This window comes from Periplaneta americana, chromosome 1 (genome assembly GCF_040183065.1).
Source record: "Periplaneta americana isolate PAMFEO1 chromosome 1, P.americana_PAMFEO1_priV1, whole genome shotgun sequence".
NCBI lineage: Eukaryota > Metazoa > Arthropoda > Insecta > Blattodea > Blattidae > Periplaneta > Periplaneta americana.
Genome location: NC_091117.1, coordinates 20,169,990 through 20,190,630, shown reverse-complemented (window position 1 = coordinate 20,190,630; position 20,641 = coordinate 20,169,990). Strand labels below are relative to the sequence as shown.

The 20,641-nt window shown below is 35.6% G+C and overlaps 1 protein-coding gene across 3 annotated transcripts in view; it reads right to left on the bottom strand.

Moving 5' to 3' along the window:
* The window catches only part of gammaSnap1 (gamma Soluble NSF attachment protein 1), a 42,829-nt gene extending 22,315 nt beyond the window's left edge, over positions 1 to 20,514 (bottom strand). For all 3 annotated transcript variants that reach the window (XM_069843328.1, XM_069843414.1, XM_069843253.1), the window contains exons 1-8: positions 20,362 to 20,514; positions 14,712 to 14,779; positions 10,680 to 10,764; positions 10,270 to 10,287; positions 7,114 to 7,321; positions 5,610 to 5,680; positions 3,886 to 4,063; positions 1,522 to 1,746 (exon numbers count right to left, since the gene is read on the bottom strand). In XM_069843328.1, coding sequence (XP_069699429.1) covers positions 1,522 to 1,746; positions 3,886 to 4,063; positions 5,610 to 5,680; positions 7,114 to 7,321; positions 10,270 to 10,287; positions 10,680 to 10,764; positions 14,712 to 14,779; positions 20,362 to 20,420 — 912 coding nt within the window. In that variant the 5' untranslated portion in view covers positions 20,421 to 20,514. The remainder of the gene's footprint in view (positions 1 to 1,521; positions 1,747 to 3,885; positions 4,064 to 5,609; positions 5,681 to 7,113; positions 7,322 to 10,269; positions 10,288 to 10,679; positions 10,765 to 14,711; positions 14,780 to 20,361) is intronic.
* Between the last annotated feature and the right edge of the window lie 127 nt (positions 20,515 to 20,641).

Here is a 20,641-nt window from a genome sequence, read left to right as displayed (position 1 = left end):
GAGAGGGATTCAATCCTGCATCGGAACTTCAATCCAGTACGGCTTTGTGGATAAAGCGCCAGCACGTAAAGCTGGAAACCCGGGTTCGAGTCCCGGTGCCGGACAGAATTTTTCTCTTTTCTACCGATTCTTCAGCATATGGAGATGCAGAATTACTGCGTATGGGCTATTCCATATGAAACCGATCAGTAAAAAACCTCGCATTTTTTTATACTCTAATTTTTTCACTATTTATACAAGGTGCTGAGGAGAGTGCATTTTCAAAAATATACTATCGAAAGTCAAACAGTTTTCGTATTGTTGAGTGACAAATGTAGCGTATTTTATAAAAACAAGCCTCTTTCAGCGCTCAGAACTCTGGAACCATTTACTGCAGAACATTGAACGGGAGCTCACTTTGAAGCTGACATTTGGTAGGTTATGTTAAGAAGTAATCCTTATTTTTATTGTACACAGAGAGAGAGATAATCTGATGCGCGTACTATTTATTTTCTTTATTTGATATTTTCAATATTTTCTTATCAACATACCATCAGTAAAAAATATGTGTTTATTTGTACTTTCAATGCGGAATCTAACTAGGCCTATATATTTTTAATCGGATACTTTTAGGCTTTTTGACAATTTGTAAAAATGTAAAAAATATTGAGAAAAAACCTTGCATTATTAAGAGGGATTTGGCATTGTTTGCTTAATGGTATGGCAATAAGTTTCGAAGGTATTAAATAGATTATTTTCACACGCCTGGACTTGAACGGCGCACTACCGCATGCACTGGCCGAGAGCTGAAGATAAGCGAGTGTTGGGCCTCATTTTACTCCTGTGTTTATGAAAACTTGTGATAAAGCTAGCCCAGCTATGCGCTACTAGACGAAACATTACGTGTTTGTCTCCTGGTCTTCCTTGTCTCAGCTAGCTCCTGTCTCACAGTCAGCTGGTTAGTTAGCACGTACTATTTATTTTCTTTATTTGATATTTTCAATACTTTCTTATCAACATACCATCAGTAAAAAATATGTGTTTATTTGTACTTTCAATGCGGAATCTACCTATATATTTTTAAAATATTTTTTCGGTGGCAAGGCCGTCTTAATGAGGAAAAATCTAAATTTCTCCATTTCCATAAAAAGTAAGAACATTTTTCAGCATCAAAATAAACCATGATTTTGATCATTGGGTGAAAGGGTTTCGGAGCTAGAACAGTTTAAAGTTGCTAATTTTATGAAAATACGATAAATTTAAATATTTTTAATTCAAACACTATGAAGTTCTGATGCCTCAAACTTTGCACTAAGCATTGTATCTCTACATACAAAAAAAGTTTCATTGTATTTAGAAATTGTAAGGTCAATTTTCTCTATATTTTGGTCGATTTGAGATGGAATAGCTCATATGTACTTCGGTAAATCATAGTAATACTTTTTTCTATGTAAAATATATACAAATTGAACAAATTTACAAAATTAACAGAAATTAAATGCAAATGGAATTTTAATATGAATTGAAGCAGTTGGTATTTACCTCAGAAGCAGCAGCATGAGCTTTGGGTGACACGTATGATGGGGCAGCATTTTCTCTGACTGATGGCTTGGACACTGGCACCTCACCCTCAGGCAAGGGCAGGTCTCTTGCTAATCGGGAATATTCCACGTCCATGTGCTTGATGAAAGGGCTGTTCAAGGCGGACCGGGCAGCCTGAGGGTCTTCTTCATCAAATGCCTGTAGTAACATCTCTAGAGTCTGCACCTAACGAGGTACAAAGTCATTTCTCAAAGTAAAACACAGCAACATGCCGTACAACTTTCTAAATAAGTCTATACCTATTTGACCATAACAACAGCTTCAAATTTCGTGTAATACTAGAACCGTAGCACTTACTTCAGGAATATCACATCAGTTTCCCCACTCCTTAAAAGCCTTCTCAGCAGATGTACAAATTTATAAATAATTTTATACCTACTTAATCACGACAACAGCTTCAAATTTCGAACAAAGTCAGGACTACAGAGAGCACTTACTTCAGGTTCAGGAACATGACATCAATTTTCTCAATCCTTAAAATCCTCCTCAGCAGATGTACTACAAATTTATAAATAATTTTACGCGCATTTGACCACGAAAACAGCTTCAAATTTCATATGATCTCAGAACTATAGCATTTACTTCAGGTTCAGGAACATAACATCAGTTTCCCCATTCCATAAAAGTCTTCTCAGCAGATGTAGTACAAATTCGTAAATAATTTTATACATGCTTAACCACGAAAATAGCTTCAAATTTCGTATGATCTCAGAACTATAGCACTTACTTCAGGTTCAGGAAAATCTCATCAGTTCCCCTAATCCTTAAAAGCCTTCTCAACAGATATAGTACAAACGTATAAATAATTTTACACGCATTTGACCACGAAAACAGCTTCAAATTTCGTATGATCTCAGAACTATAGCACTTACTTCAGGTTCAGGAAAATCTCATCAGTTCTCCCACTCCTTAAAAGCCTTCTCAACAGATAAAGTACAAATTTATAAATAATTTTACACGCATTTGACCATGAAAACAACTTCAAATTTCGTATGTTCTCAGAACTATAACACTTACTTCAGGTTCAGGAAAATCTCATCACTACTTAAAAGTCTTCTCAACAGATATAGCACAAATTTATAAATCATTTTACACGCATTTGACCACGAAAACAGCTTCAAATTTCGTGTGATCTCAGAACTATAGCACTTACTTCAGGTTCAGGAAAATCTCATCAGTTCCCCCACTCCTTAAAAGCCTTCTCAACAGATATAGTACAAACTTATAAATAATTTTACACGCATTTGACCACGAAAACAGCTTCAAATTTCGTATGATCTCAGAACTATAGCACTTACTTCAGGTTCAGGAAAATCTCATCAGTTCTCCCACTCCTTAAAAGCCTTCTCAACAGATAAAGTACAAATTTATAAATAATTTTACACGCATTTGACCATGAAAACAACTTCAAATTTCGTATGTTCTCAGAACTATAACACTTACTTCAGGTTCAGGAAAATCTCATCACTACTTAAAAGTCTTCTCAACAGATATAGCACAAATTTATAAATCATTTTACACGCATTTGACCACGAAAACAGCTTCAAATTTCGTGTGATCTCAGAACTATAGCACTTACTTCAGGTTCAGGAAAATCTCATCAGTTCCCCCACTCCTTAAAAGCCTTCTCAACAGATATAGTACAAATTTATAAATAATTTTACACGCATTTCACAAACAAAACAGCTTCAAAATTCGTATGATCTCAGAACTACAGCACTTACTTCAGGTTCAGGAAAATCTCATCAGTTTCCCCACTGCTTAAAAGTCTTCTCAACAGATATAGTACAAATTCGTAAATAATTTTATACATGCTTAACCACGAAAATAACTTCAAATTTCGTATGATCTCAGAACTATAGCACTTACTTCAGGTTCAGGAAACTCTCATCAGTTCCCCCACTCCTTAAAAGCCTTCTCAACAGATATACTACAAACTTATAAATAATTTTACACGCATTTGACCACGAAAACAGCTTCAAATTTCGTATGATCTCAGAACTACAGCACTTACTTCAGGTTCGGGAAAATCTCATCAGTTTCCCCACTCCTTAAAAGCCTTCTCAGCAGATGTAGTACAGAGTTATAAATAATTTTACACGCATTTTACCACGAAAATAGCTTCAAATTTCGTATAAAATTAGAACAAAAGCACTTACTTGAGTTTCAGAAACATAACATCAGTTTCCCCATTCCTTAAAAGACTTCTCAGCTGATGTAGTACAAATTTCTAAATAATCTTATATCTGCTTGACCACAACAGCTGCTTCAAAATTCGTTTGAACTTAGGACCACAGCACTTACTTCAGGAACATCACAACAGTTCCCCCACTCCTTGAATGCCTTCTCAGCAGCAACAGTGTCTCCACGAGCAAGCTGCACCAAGACCAGGGCAACAGCTAGTCGGCCAATAGCAGGCATGTTCTCAGACTGCTGATGCAACCCTATCTCTCTACGGATAGCATCTGCGGCCTGGTCGTACCTGAGCAAAATAAAACCATACTGGAAGACTTTCTTCACATAATTTAAATGAAGGGTACAGGGAAAAACAATTTATACAAATCTAAGTGAAGAAATACAATGGTAAACCTGCACCAAGCTAAGTAAAGTTAAAAATTCAGTGACAGGGAAAGAAGAAATGAAGACCTGGGAATTGAAATATAAAAAATTGAATTTATTGCTATTTCCCATAAATAGTAATAATACACTAGGCTGCAAAAGAAATGCCGATACGAAATTATATCATTAGAGAATGGATTAATCTTGCACAGGATAGGGACTGATGGTGGGCTTACATGAGGGGGGTTTCTTAAAAGCCATTTGTAAGTAAGTAAGTAAGTAAGTAAGTTTAGCAAACATAGTGAGGTGGAAAGCTATTTTTCTGAGATTAGTTTTTTTTAACATGTAAATGCGACTTTCATAACATGTTCACGTTATTATTTAAAATGAATTGATTTTAAATTATTCGTATACTTTATTTTACAACTTTTGGGATGCTCAAATGTCCTGTTTTTTTTTTTTATAATTATGTTTTGACAATGAATTTTATACTACGTGATGTGGCTGCAAAACGGTATTTGTCGAATACAGGGGGGAGAGTCATTAATCCTTCCCATTGAAGGCCTTAAGGAACCAACCTGGACAAATACCCAATGTCCCATCCCTACCTTCCCGTGGTGCAGCTGTTAGTAAGCATAATTTTACGAGCTGAACTAAAGGGAGGGGCTACTCATCAATTAGCACTGGTCAGCTTGATGAGTTAATGACCAAATTTGGTATAATTTTTCTCTATTCAATACCTAATTCTCTCTTTACCCTTTCCTATCCAGTCCTCTGACTGAACTCTTACTTTCTTCGACCCCGACAGTATTAGAGCATTCGAGGCCTAGGGGTTCATTTCTCTTTCCTTCCTACCCTTCCTATTTTTCTGTTCCTAGTGCTGACCTGTTATGGCACTAAAATCGTCCTTCAGTGGCTTAAGGAAGGAAAGCTGGTGATCAAAAAGATCTCCCAACTTGATCAAGTGGACCCGTCGACCAACAGCAGATGTGGTCCTCCAGACATTCTGGGGGTTGTGTGTGAATGAAGTAGCCACCAAAAACGTTAAAATATGGTGTTCACTTAAATCGGCTACAACTTGCCATTTAAAATATTGGAGTGCAAGAGGTCAAATGACTTTATTATCAAATGCCTGGCATTAGAAAACAACAACAACAACATACTACGTGATGTATTAGTTTGTAGTAGACATACATCATGCCTTGAAATCCTATTCCCCCCCCCCCCCCCCTTGATCAATGTCCTGCTATCCTGAAACAAAATTTAAGTTTTGTGCACGATTCTTTTTTTACAGGATTTTTGATATGGTTAGAAAAGAACAATGCACCCAGAATTTTAAATTTACATCTCTTATTGGAGAGAAAATTATTAAAAATGAAACTTGAAAATTAAAAATTTTAGTGACCACTAAATAGGGTATGTTTTATTTATACTTCACGAAAAAATGTGAAATTTTAAGCAAAACTTACATCTGGAGTTTTACCATTATACGGGCAACTTTACTGATAAATTCAGCTCCTTGTCTAGGACTATCTTCAATCTGTAACAAATATTAAAGAATGTTAAAATATCGTACTGAATTGCAAGAAATCCTGCTTAGAATTTACCAATAAATACGATACAATATAAGATTTGAACATTTTTCTATTCATATTAGCTGAGAAATCAATCAACCAATTTTTCAAAAGTTAAATGTAACCAGCGCTTTTTTTCAGCCAGAACGGTCCGGAATGCGTTCCGGTAAACTTTTTGTCATTACAAATTCCATCGAGATATATTTTATAAGCGAAATTGAAAATTAAAATTTCCGCCACTGCCGAGTCCAAGAGTTTACATTTTCTCATTATTATCGTTGGTGCAAAAGTAACTCATGCAATCTAGTGCTGCAATCTTCCGTTATTGATCCTGAAACTATAGCTCGAAATCGCAAAATTTCCGTTATGCTTAAAATCGATGAGCTCCGTTTGGAACTTATTGTAATATAAGGTATGTAGGCCTAATATTTTTAAACCTACGTTTTTATTGTATAATGTGATCGAGTGATAGAGTTCCGGTAAACTTTTTTCCAGAAAAAAAGCACTGAATGTAACAAATCATAAAGTTCATAATTATTTTCAACTTCGCCTCACTTTTATTTCTGAAGAAGGTTTATTTATTTTTTTAATACAGAACAACCATTTCAAATGATACTTTACGCTCGACCATGCCGAAATGTAGTACTTTATGCTCGACCATGCCGAAATGTAGTAATTATACACCTGGTAGCAGACCTTTAATGCATGTCATTAAAGTACACCTACTCATTAAAGGTAAGGTCTTTCAGCCAATGACAACTCAGGTTACAACTGTTCAACCAATGACAGGTCAGCTTTCTACCGTTATAAAACCGCAAGTATCGATTATTCTCGGATATGCAATCGAAAGAGAATTAGCGAAAAGTCACGGAGGCTGGAAATCCAATACTGTCGCAGAAGGTTATGTTCTGTTACTATAATAATTAGCGTTAATTGTAAATAATATTCAAATAAATTCAATTTGTCATCTCGTTTTTCAATGTCTAATTTTATTTCAATGTTATCTCTGTAGGTTCCTATGGCCTAGCAAGGTCAATGTGGACATCTGTTCCTCGGAAAAAATCAATACTTTCGCGTCTGCGCACATCTCACAACATACGGGACATTGCTCCAGGTCAGATACAATAAAATTAATAATATCAAGTTAGAAATATGGTCAAGCATAAAAAGTCGTATGAAACTCGCCTATAATGGTAATTAAGAAGCTCGTATGAAAATTATGAAACTCGCTTGCGCTCGTTTCATAAATATCCATACTCACTTCTTAATTACCTTCATTATAGGCTCGTTGCATAATGTACTATTTCCGTACAATAGCATAAAAATAGTAAAGTACGTTCAAGTAAACATAATTATAAAAGGAACTGAGAGCCGCAATCCAAGTGAGGGAGACACATACAAGGACTACGTCAGCTGCACGCTGATACAATCGAAGAGCCTGCTCGGGATGCTGAGACTCCAGCAGCTTGGCTGCCTTGTCCAGGGCTGCAGAGCCTGAATCAGGTGAGCCGTGCTGCTGATACAAGTTGCAGGCCCGCTCGGCCAGTGATGCCACATCTCTGTAGTCACCCAAGTCCTTGCATATGAGCACTGCTTGGTCAATGCACCTGCCACAAACAATCGAGCCCTGAAGAAAGAGCTGACAAGTTCTCAACATTTTATAAACTAACAGATATTCAGCATTTATTTTGCTAATTTCCCCACTACAAAGTTTCATGTGTATATTTCGATTTTTTTATCCTTGCATAATTTTCGCATATCTGCCCAATAAAAGACATTAGAAACCTCAGTTATAAAGGGAAAGAATGCTAACAAACTCTAGAAAACGTCTAAGTTATAATGGGGAAGTACGGTAATAGACACTAGAAAACTATTCAGTTATAATGGAAAAATATGGTAACAGACATTAGAAAACTGCTCAGTTATAATGGGAAAGTATGGTAACAACACCAGAAAACTGCTCAGTTATAATGGGAAAGTATGGTAACAACGCTAGAAAACTGCTCAGTTATAATGGGAAAGTATGGTAAAACACTAGAAAACTGCTCAGTTATAATGGGAAAGTATGGTAACAACACTAGAAAACTGCTCAGTTATAATGGGAAAGTATGGTAACAACACTAGAAAACTGACACTAGAAAACTGTTTGGTTATAATGGAAAAGTATGGTAACAACACTAGAAAACTGACACTAGAAAACTGTTCGGTTATAATGGAAAAGTATGGAAACAGACACTAGAAAACTGCTTAGTTATAATGGGAAAGTATGGTAACAGACACTAGAAAACTGCTCAGTTATAATGGGAAAGTATGGTAACAGACACTAGAAAACTGTTCAGTTATAAGGGGAGTCGGGTAGTATCGGACATCGGGTAATATCGGACAGTGCGTCTCTTTCATCTACCACCATATGGTAGTACCTGAATGACATGGTTACGTTTCTCTATGCGACATCACAGAAACGTAACCATGTCAATCAGGTACTATCATCGTGTGGTAGATGAAAGAAACTCACTGTCCGATATTACCCGATGTCCGATACTACCCGACTCTCCCCTAATGGAAAAGTATGGTAACAGACACTAGAAAACTGCTCAGTTATAATGGGAAAGTATGGTAACAGACACTAGAAAACTGTTCAGTTATAATGGAAAAGTATGGTAACAGACACTAGAAAACTGTTCAGTTATAATGGAAAGGTATGGTAACAGACACTAGAAAACTGTTCAGTTATAATAGGAAAGTATGGTAACAGATACTAGAAAACTGCTCAGTTATAATGGGAAAGTATGGTAACAGACACTAGAAAACTGTTGTTATAATGGAAAAGTATGGTAACAGACACTAGAAACTGATCAGTTATAATGGAAAAGAATCACAAGGGAAAAAATGGAACTCTCTGCATCATAATCCACAGTTAATTCCCGATTTACCACGAAAATCGTCTGTAGCTGCATTTAGATTGGCAACAGGCCATGATTGTTTGGCTAAACACCTGCATAGAATTGGAATATATCCGTCCCCTAACTGCCCATTGTGCAACTCAAACCAAGAAATGGATTCGGAACACCTCAAAATCTGTGCTTCAGTGGCTGACCATGATAATATATTTGAAAAATATTGGAGTGCAAGAGGTCAAATGACTTTATTGTCAAACGCCTGCCATTAGAAAACAACAACAACATAACGGAAAAGTATGGTAACAGACACTAGAAAACTGCTCAGTTATAATGGGAAAGTGCAATAATAGGCACTAGAAAACCGCTCAGTTATAACAGGGAAGTACAATAATAGACATTAGAAACATGCTCAGTTATAATGGGAAAGTACAACAGGAAAGTACGATAACAGACACTGGAAATGTGCTCAGTTATAACGGGAAAGTATGGTAACAGATCTCTATCACCTCTTAAAGCGTAACAAAGTCACTGAAGCACACTGTAAAGTATACATTGTATATGTGGATGAAAACTGAAACCAATCTGCTGAAAGAAAATTTGGTGTTGGGAGTCTAGGAGTCTAGACAAATTACAACTGAGTGCAAAAAGGCAAATGACTTCATTGTCAAGTACCAAGGTATTGGTGTTGAAATATGTGTATGTGAATTACAATAAGTGCATTACTTTAATGTGTAGTGTATGATTTTTTTATTTCTCGATTAATTTACGCACCCCTATCTCAAGACGATTTTTCCCCTGAAAAAGTGAACATTATACAGTAAATACGGTATATTACCTATATAAGTAAACTGATAAATAAACGAAACATACAAAATAGGGAGATAGAAAAGAAAAGGATTTGGAAGCAATAAAGAATAAAGGAAGAAAAAAAGTAAAGAAGGGAGGAAAGAACAAAATGAAGTAAGCAACAAAGAAAATTAAAGGAACAAAAGAATGACGAAGACAGAAAAAAATAAAAATATAGGGAGAAAGTAAAACAGGATGGTTGGAAGGAATGACGAAGGGAAAGGGAAAAGAAAAAAAAAAAAAAGAAAGGGAACGAGACAAAAAAAAAAAAAAAGGATTTGAAAGGAGGGGGGGATTTACACTGTTATTCTTTAAAAGTGTGCACTTCTTTAGTGCCTGACTGATAAAAATCCAAAATTTTAACAAGGATTACAGAAAAATATCAAATGAAAAATACACATACTAAGTAACTGGGACTACATAAATTACGAGTAACATTGGCAAAAACTGATAAAGAACTAACGAAGTACCTATCTGATTCCTATGAAATAACATACCGATAATAGCAATATAAGTATTTATGTCACATTTATTTAGATGAACATTATTTTCAATTGTTATATTCCTAACTTATAAAACCATAAGGTGCAAATGTCGGTTAAAATTTTTCCTTTAAATGCATGATGAGGTGACTGCAGATATTTAAGCTGATATATCCAATTCTTATAAATTTGTGAATGTTCTGAATTGACAAACTGTACACATATAAACTAATTACTCAAGTAACAATTACAAATTACATCAGGTCATGCATCTTATTTTAAAGTTATTTCATACAAAATTATAAAAATAAAATGCGAGATACTTACTTGGCAGCATGAAATAATCTGAATCATATGTTAAGAATTATACATGCAACATTTATTAATATGGGAAAGAAGTTTACAGTTCATAAATCTTTCAGACATGTACAACTGCTATGCATCTTGGATTCATTGAGGTGTCATCAGTTATATTCTCCCATGATCCTTTGTTCGTTCCATTAGTTCTCTCTGAAATTGTTGCTTGATTCACTAACCAAACTAAATCCTTCCAACAATACAGCTTACTAACATTTTTACATACTGAATACAGATCAAACTCACAGCTAAAGTTCATATACCAGTACATATCAACCATCCATTAAATAAGAACGTGTTTTATTGACTACTTCGCACTTAATACATAATAAATTCAGAACATACTGAACATTAAAAAATGCGATGTTAAGAAAGGATACGATCTATTCTGCTTATGGCATTCAGCAGCTTTCATCAGACACTCCTTACACTGCTCAAAGGATTTCCCATTTTTGAAGCACGTAGCTGCAAGAAATATCAAATAATTACTTCAGCTTCTACAGACTACATATGCCTACAATATAATTTACACAAGTTTTTATTTCGGAAAGACTAATGGGTTTGGAATGTTATATTCAGACATTATTTCCCATAGTTCTTACGATTTACATTACCGTATGATCACAGTCTAGTATATACAGTCACGAAGCTTAATACGTAGGAAATATACATCTATAGATAGTTGCTAACCACTAGGATCGCTACTATCGCCTCATCACAGACAATGCGAAATAGTAACGGCACAGTCTATTGTTCCTAGTACCCTCAACAACTGAAGCTTCGTAACTGAATATACTAGATTGTGGTATGATTTCACAAATCTACAAACAACATGTATGTCGGTGAATTAAATTTCCGTTGTTTTTCTAAAATCTGTTGGATTGTGAAGATAAAACTAGCAACCTGGAATGTTGGAGGAATTCATCATAAATTTGATGAATTAGTTGCCATACGCAATTGAAGAGTCCACTGCAAGAATGATGGATGTCATTTGGAATACATTTTGCAGGAGAAGCAATTGAAAGTTTAAAATGCTTAGTGCTCAAAGCTTAACTGTGATTTTCCGATCATTACTGGACAATGACTATCAGTGTTAATGCCACATAACTCTCTATGTACATTCTATATGTCTCAAGCTGTGCATTGACAGTCTTGGTTCATTTTCGACAAGAAAGTGACATCCATCATTCTTGCAGTGGACTCTTCAATTATCTAGCAGAAAAACTGATTTAGCTGTAATTTCTGAAACTAAGAAGAAAAATAAAGACTCAACGAATCTAGGCAAGTAAGTATAGTATGATTTACTCTAGAATTTCAGAGGAAAAGTCGTCAGCTTCGAAAGTTGCAATATTGATTAAAAAAGATTGGTAAAACAGAATTTTAAATATAAATGGAAATCAGATGAAACGGTAGTTAATCCCACTAAATTCATAAAATGCACCATTCTGCAGTTTAAACTTAATTGTAACAAATAAAACATAATCTAGGGCTATTTTAACATTATATTACCTTCACTGCCAACATTCACATACGTTTTTACCACCCAAATTTATAAAAACAATGGATAGCAGTAGTGAAGTAAAAACTAAATTAAGAGCTTACATTTTTTAATGAAACACTTTTGCTTAACTAATAACTGTTGTTTTCGTAAAAACATTTTGTTAGACAAACTGTAGACAGTTCCTAGAGACAGCTTCCCACCCCATCTTTTGGGTTGTTCTAGTTCAGGGGTTCTCAAATTTTGAAGATTGTGAGCACCATCCACGTGTAATACTAAGTGACCAAGCACAATGAAATTGAATAGGTTTAACAGGCCTATGTGAATACATAAATACAAGTAAAATATATAAATAAATAAATAAATAATATATTTTATGCTCGACCATGCCGAAATGTAGTAATTATACACCTGGTAGCAGTCCTTTAATGCATGTCATTAAAGTACACCTACTCATTAAAGGTCAGGTCTTTCAGCCAATGACGACTCAGGTTACAACTGTTCAGCCAATGACAGGTCAGCTTTCTACCGTTATAAAACCGCAAGTATCGATTATTCTCGGATATGCAATCGAAAGAGAATTAGCGAAAAGTCACAGAGGCTGGAAATCCAATACTGTCGCAGAAGGTTATACTCTGTTACTATAATAATTAGCGTTAATTGTAAATAATATTCAAATAAATTAAATTTGTCATCTCGTTTTTCAATGTCTAATTTAATGTCAATGTTATCTCTGTAGGTTCTTATGGCCTAGCAAGGTCAATGTGGACATCTGTTCCTCGGAAAAAATCAATACTTTCGCGTCTGCGCACATCTCACAACATACAGGACATTGCTGAAGGTCAGATACAATTAAAATTAATAATATCAAGTTAGAAATATGGTCGAGCATAAAAAGTCGTATGAAACTCGCCTATAATGGTAATTAAGAAGCTCGTATGAAAATTATGAAACTCGCTTGCGCTCGTTTCATAAATATCCATACTCACTTCTTAATTACCTTCATTATAGGCTCGTTGCATAATGTACTATTAAAACACTCTCAAGAATTACGATATCCTTGAAGTTGAATATTACTCAGAATTTCAGTGATGCCCAAGGACAAGTCGCTTGTAGCTACAAGTAAACAGTCCTGCAGACATCTGAGAGAAACACTACGCAGTATTTGAAGTCTTTTTTGTGTCTTTTGGCCTCCAAAGGCTATGAATTTCTCCTTTTAAAATAAATATTTCAGAGCTAAGGAGAACTGGAGATCTTTGACTGATGTTCTGTACGAGCAGCCATATTATTTTCTTGAATGACTTTCATTTTTCTGATAAAATCCATACTGAATTGAATGGGGTTATACACCATGAAATACGAAAAGACCTGTAAGATATTATAATGAATGGATAGAAATGCTACTTATTCAAGTTCGTACAACAAACTTAGAACTGACTTCATAAGTGTGCATCCTCACGATCACTTTTTTACTCACAGGACGAGAGCATCAAATGTCATTAAAAGAGCACTATAGTGCTCGCAAGCAACAGGTTGAGAATGCCTGTCCTAGTTAAACCACAACATGGATGGATAACCCACCCCTAGCTAATCAAGAGATGTCTGCTCAAAACATGTACAACAGTTTAGAGAAAAATCACTGTACACTTGGTCAAAATGAAAGTGTCCGGACTCTTGAGCAGTGAAAATTTTCTAAGTCCCTTCGGGTGAGCACGCAGTTCACTACCGTAAACCTCTGTGCGCCACTTTAGGTAACTCCATAATACAAGGCGCTGATTTGGGCTACCTCCACAGCATGCTTCCAATCTCTGTAGTGAATGTTTTGTTTTGTTCTTTCTTTTATTTTTCACAACTCCTTTTAGTGTAATATAATCAAATAATTTTGCTTAAGTTAATTCATGTTACTTACAGACAATTACAAAATTGGTGAAAATTTGTGGTTATAATTCCGGGAAATCAGAATATATTTTGTCATCAGAATTATGGTTTTTCTTCTTGTTTACAATTACTACGTTTAGGCCCTGATGATCACGGATTTAGATTAGTATAATAATCATATTCCCTGTAGCAAAACTTGCAAATTAATTATTGCCAATTATTTAACTGTCAACATATTTACTGAATGTTCCTTAGGCAATAGAGTGTAAAGCAGCAGGGATTAATAAAATAATTAACAAAACATTTTAATATGAAAGCCCATTATTGTCGTCTTTAGTGTTACTCCCATCTAGCGTCAAAAGTTTCTATTAACACGAAAAAAAAAATAAAACGAAAACCTGTTATATTTTCACTGATGCATTTAAAAGGCAACAAAAAAAAGTTTAGTAACTCCACACAGATTTGAACTTGCAATCTCACGAACTCTCAGCTAAAGTTCTACAAACTACGCTAAGAGTTTTACTGTAGTCAGAATGGCATTGTAACGAGCAATGGTCATACTCCATTTGAGAACCTGTTATACAGTATATAGTGTTTGTGTTATAATATTCACTATTTAAACACTCTGAACGATCTGTCTGTTTAAATCTTGTATATGAATTATTTTCTCGGAAGATTTTAATGATTAATAGTTGTGTTCCCCATTATAACTACTAGAAGAATATACACAATCTATTGAACAAAGCCTGGCTGTCCCAAGCGCTCATGGAAATACCCGATTCGAACTTAGTCTCTTAGACGCCAGCCACTTTCATTTTGACCAAGTGTACACGGACAACTGGACAGACGGACATGCAAAAAAGTCAAAAACCACTTTTTTATATATTGAAAACACGTATTTCCGTAAAAATCTGAAATTAATTTTTTTTGTTCCATCATCATAATTTTTCTTTATACTGTGTATAATAAAAGTAGTCAAAGTGGAACTAGTATAAATTTATTCCCGAGAATAGAGATCGTAATTTTCAATACCCACCTGCTTTCTGGTATTCATCTGCTGCAATCTCATAGTCCGGCCTCCATTTTAACAACGATGTTTTCAAACTAGAAAAGAAGACACCAATCCTTTACGAGTTCACAATCAAAGTCTCTATAAAACAAACTAATAAATACACTTGGAACACACATGAAGGGTACACGGGAAAAACGAACAATGTCACAATGCTGTTAAGGGTGATGTTATTATCTATTTCACTGTATTACTACAAACTTTAGTGTTATTTTTACCAAAAGTGGTAAAGGAGAATTAAAACCACACATACACTCATCATTTCCTTCATTTCAAGTAGAAACAACAATAAATTTTGCAGCAATATACTGAAATAGATCACTATCTCACCTTTAATGGAAATGTGACATTGTTCGTTTTTCCCGTGTACCCTTCACATATTAGTCCACACCTGTGGAGTAACAGTCAGCGTGTCTGGCCGCGAAACCAGGTGGCCCGGGTTCGAATCCCGGTTGGGGCAAGTTACCTGGTTGAGGTTTTTTCCGGGGTTTTCCCTCAACCCAATACGAGCAAATGCTGGGTAACTTCCGGTGCTGGACCCTGCACTCATTTCACTGGCATTATCAAATTCATTTCATTCAGACGCTAAATAACCTAGATGTTGATACAGCGTCGTAAAATAACCCAATAAAATAAAATAAACACACATATTTATCACCATGTACGTGCATCTCACTAGTATTTCTCGAGGTTCTTAATATTATCATTATATGACTAGAGAGTAACTTCACTATATGGTCCAACCAGTTGATTGTGCCTGTTCAGCAATGTGATCATTAGGGGGCGGATGTTGATGACCTAAAAATCTACTAAAAATGATCATTAAAATGCCCTTACACTAATGGAAAAATGACATAAAATTAAAAGAAAATGATATTTAAATATTATTCAAAGTACTCGCACCACAACTTCTTAAAAATTAGTCACCTTGTTTCAATGACTGCCCTGCAAATCTCGGAGAGAGGAGGCAATTTCCCGGAATTTGGCTAAGATAAAGGAAAAGGGCATGCAAAAAATGAAAGTTTTAAGGGAAAACTATAGATTTTAATGAGGGTTTACAATGTGTTTCAATCGGTGGTGGTCCTTGTAAGTGCCTTCTCCTTCCGTTCTTCACTTTTGTTACCAAATCTTCCACATGGGAAAGTGTGAATGGCAAAACAAATTTTGGGTGCAGTTTGCATTCTTGCAATCTTTGTGTTAAAAATACTGTCTACTACAGTCCTTCCGAACCGTGCTGAGTTCACAACGTCCTCTCTAGGATATGGTGAAAGTTTCCCTCCTTCCAAACATAAATTCTAAAGACACTCTCGTACCGACAAAAGAACAGTAGTGGTCAAAGCCCTCACTTAAACTAAGCTGTTGTAAAGCATTTTATATTACTTCCGTTGTGTGAGGTGAAGTCTTCAGTGGAATGAGGGATGGTCTTTACAGTTTGTTTCAAACTATAAAACTCACAACTTCACTGTTATTCACTTATTCAGTAGTTAATTAACTTACTACTGACCTTTTTGCTTAGAAAAAGATTTAACAGACATATGGATAAAGAAGAAAGTAAATTGCATTCCAAATGATCTTAAAATTCTTCACAGTATTAAAAATGACCAAAAAATGCCGAAAAAATGTAAAAAATGACCTATTAGCTCATAAATGTCGAAAAATGCAAAATATACAATATAAGAAATTAATTTCTTACGTTGATATTAACATAGAAATGATTTCTATATTAATAGGCATCGTCCTAACGTGAAAAATAAGATGATCTGCCCCCTAGTGATCATTATTGCAACGGTAATGCTTTCATACAGTTTGCTCCATTTGTTTGACTTCAGACTCCTTTGCTTACACTGTAAAATACTTTTGTCAAAATAACTGAAAATGATCTTGATCATTAATGACGAGATTAATTACTGGGTTGGGTTGACGTAATATATACCAAAGTTATATAGATTTAAATGTACTAAAGCTATTTCGAGCTATTTACGAGTAATATTGCCAATTTTTATTTTGCCTATTTAAATTCTTGCAGTCTATTTTAAGAATACGTGTCTATTTTTTCTCTTTTTATACATTTAAAGCATATGTACTTGCTAATTTAAGTTACTTTAACAACCATCTTTTTACTGCCTTCAATTTACCCTTCTCATGTGAGAGTTTAATATTGACTATCCCACAGATGTAACACTCTCATAGAACTCCTTTTATTATTCAAACAGAATTATCAGTATGCTTAAAATCTTCTCTCACTCAGTAACGCACGCACAGGAGGAAAAGGGGGGTTTAAAGGCGCTCAAGCCCCTCCCCAAATAAAAAAGGGGGGAGGAGGAAGGGAGAAAGAAGAAAGCTTTTTAAGGGGAGAGGACGGTATTTTTTAAATTTTTTTCCTATTTGGTGTAAAAATATTAATTTTTTGTATGTAGAGAGCTCATAGCTGTGGCAACTCAACCAAATAAAAATATTTTGAAAAAAAAAAAAAATTATTTGGGGGCCCAAATTTGAAGAAATATACCCAATGCAGGATTGTACTAAAACCAATATATCTACACCGTTTTTAAAGACAGATTCAAACAGTTTTTTGCAATGTATTTGCAAAAGCATGTTCTACAAACTGTCTGTAACAGAATTTTGATATTAGTCCTACGTTTTTAAAATAAACAATTAAAATTTAATAACAATTTTCTGATTTCCTTTCTTGCAAACAAACGGACGTATTTTTAAAATGAAATCAATTAACAAAATTCTGTTACAGAGAAAAGTTTCCTAATAGTCTAAAGAATGTGGGTTCTAAATTTCGTGCAAGTTTCTTTAATAGTTCACAAATTATATCCATTTTTGTCTGGCAATGTAGCAAAAAAAAAATGAAGTTACCGGAAACCGATAAAAAGGGGCGTGTGATTTAAAACTCCATAGTGCAGGAAGTTTAAAAATGACGTCTCAACATCCGATAAGGGCACAAATACCCACAAAATGTTATGCTATGCATTCCACACATATCACAGAGTATTTTAAAGAATCTTTTTTTTTTTTTTAATTTACTCATTTTTCACCAAAAAATACCATCCTCTCCCCTTAATGGCATGACATAACTGTATCTATTATTGTTGAAAGACTGAGTGACGCAACAGCAATGAAAATTACATCAGTTGCAGTTGAAAGCTTGATGAAGAAGCATGTGTTTTGTTTCATCCAAGAATACTCTGTGTTTAAATAACGACAGCTAGAAATGGAGCCTGCACGTGTCTTGGGTACTGTTACTGTTGAAGATAGAAATTTTACGTGGCAAAAACCCCACAGAAATCCACAGTTCTTTAAGTTAAGTTTCATAGTGGACTGTAGCACAGTTTCTCGTTGGGCTCATCATTTTTGTGATGATCATACGAGCATAAACGATGATCCAAATCCAGTAAGGCTGAAAACATCAACAGATGAACGAAGTGTGAAACTTGTGGCAGATGATCTTGAAGATCGTGTGACATGTGGGAAACCTTCTGAAGCCACGGAGATTGCAGCAACATCAGTATTCTGTATTCTGACAAACGATTTAAAGAAGAGAAAAATTTCTGTGCAATGGGTCCCTCACTGCTTAACTGCTGAACGAAGACAGAAACGCTTGGACAATGCAACCTTGCTGAAACAAAGATTCGTCATTGAAGCATTCTTGCATCGAATTGTCGCAATTGATTAAACTTGGGTTAGAGACTTTGAGCCAGAGTTGAAATTAAAGTCCAACAAGTGGAGAGATTCAACTTCCCCACCACCAAAAAAATGTTGATGATCTCAATCAAAGGTGAAGTAAATGATGATCTTTGGTTATGATCACCAAGAAATCATCATGACAGATGAGTCTCATGTGGAACAAGTGTCACAGCAGTGTATTATCGTAGCTTCATGCAAAATCTGCGCAGAAAAACGCACAAAAACCGACTTCAGATGTTCGAGGCTGGGCCACTGATTCTCCATGACAATGCTCGTATATTAGTTCAGATGAAAATTGATCCTGAATGATAATCTCGAATATTGTGGACAGACGAGACCTACTTAAACTCTTAATAGTGCAGTCAATACTCATAATAATTGCCGAATATGGACTACAAGTGATTCATGTACCTGTACCTATACAGACTAACATGGGCATTATGACAAGGAGGAGAGGAGGGGAGAGAGAAGAAAGGAGAGGCGAGGCGAAAGAGAGGCAAGGAGAGGAGATGGAAGGGGAGAAGAGAGGAGGGAGAGGAGGGGAGAGGCGAGGACAGGCGAGAGGAGAGGAGAGAGGAGATGAGAGGCTAGAGGAGAGGAGAGGCGAGAGGAGAGGAAAGGCGAGAGGGGAGGGGGGGAGATGAGAGGAGAGGGAGAGGGAAGGGGACGGGAGGAGACGAGAGGGGACGGAAGGGAGGGGAGGGAATGGTAGGGGAGTAGAGAAGAGAAGAATTTGAAATGTGGATATGGAGAAGAATGGAATGAGTGATGTGGACAGACAGAATAAGAAATGAAGCTGTATTGGAAAGAGTGGGTGAAGAAAGAATGATGCTGAAACTCAATCAGGACGAGGAAAAGGAATTGGTTGGGTCACTGGCTGAGAAAAAACAGCCTACTGAAGGATGCGCTGTAAGAAATGGTGAATGGGAGAAGAGTTCGGGGTAGAAGAAGTTATCAGATGATAGACGACATTAAGATATCTTCTTCTACCCCTAACTCTTCTCCCGTCCACCATTCCTTCCAGTGTATCCTTGAGTAGGCAGTTTCTTATCGGCCAATGACCCAACCAATTCCTTTTCCTATTCCTAATCAGTTTCAGCATCATTCTTTCTTCACCCATTCTTTCTAACACAGCTTCGTTTCTTATTCTATCTGTCCACTTCACACGTTCTATTCTTCTCCATCTCCACATTTCACATGCTCCTATTCGCTTCTCTTCACTTCGTCGTAATATCCATGTTTTTGTTCCATAGAAAGCCACACTCCATAAACAGCGCTTCACTAGTCTCTTCCTTAGTTCTTTTTCCAGAGGTCCGCAGATGAATGAAAATGTGGAAGTAAAATGCCGAACTTGTTCTGAGCCCGCCTGTCATTGACAAGACAAATACAGGTAACTAAAGACTTTGAAGTGCCTTACAGGCCTAACACAAAATTTAACATCTCCATTACTCACGCAAACTGGTATAAACCTATACACAATAAGGCAGTCCTGGTTTTTATATCATTTTGACTGTAACTTATTGTAAAATTCATCTGTACGTAATTCGTGTTACTGTTATGACGGTTGTTTATATAGAAGGATATATTTATTTTCCACGGAGCAATCATCACGACTAATACGTCTATACAAAATGAAAACTTCTGTTAACGTGGATTTACAGGGACGATTAACCTTAATGTTCGAACCGCCCCCGTCTTGTATCACTTGAAATTACAATTTCATTCTGGTGAATTCTAGATGTTTTAAAAAGTTATATGCAACAAGATCTGATATTTTCTTCGATATCGTCTGGATTGGTATTGAGGTAGAATATTAACTACTTACATAGAAGTTTGATAACATTAACTTTTGATTTTATATGACAGCTCAATGTGTCACTTACTACATTATGCCCTGTATTAACAAAGCAAATTGAAACCCTACCTTTTTTCTGCTGCCTTTATATGATCTAACCCTTCTTCAATTTTTTTATTTGTAGCCATTGTAAAGTGACACTACAACACAAAAATCTGAACTAGAATAATATAATGGATTTTCACTTTTAGGGCAACCTGAGTACCTGACCCAAGGTTTTGGCGCATCGACAGTGCTACCAATATTACGCATCATTGCTTAAGCACATAGTTCTTATTATATGTCTATGGTTCTTATTAACTGAAAATGTTTTCCAACTATTACCATAATTATGCTGTTTTATAATAAA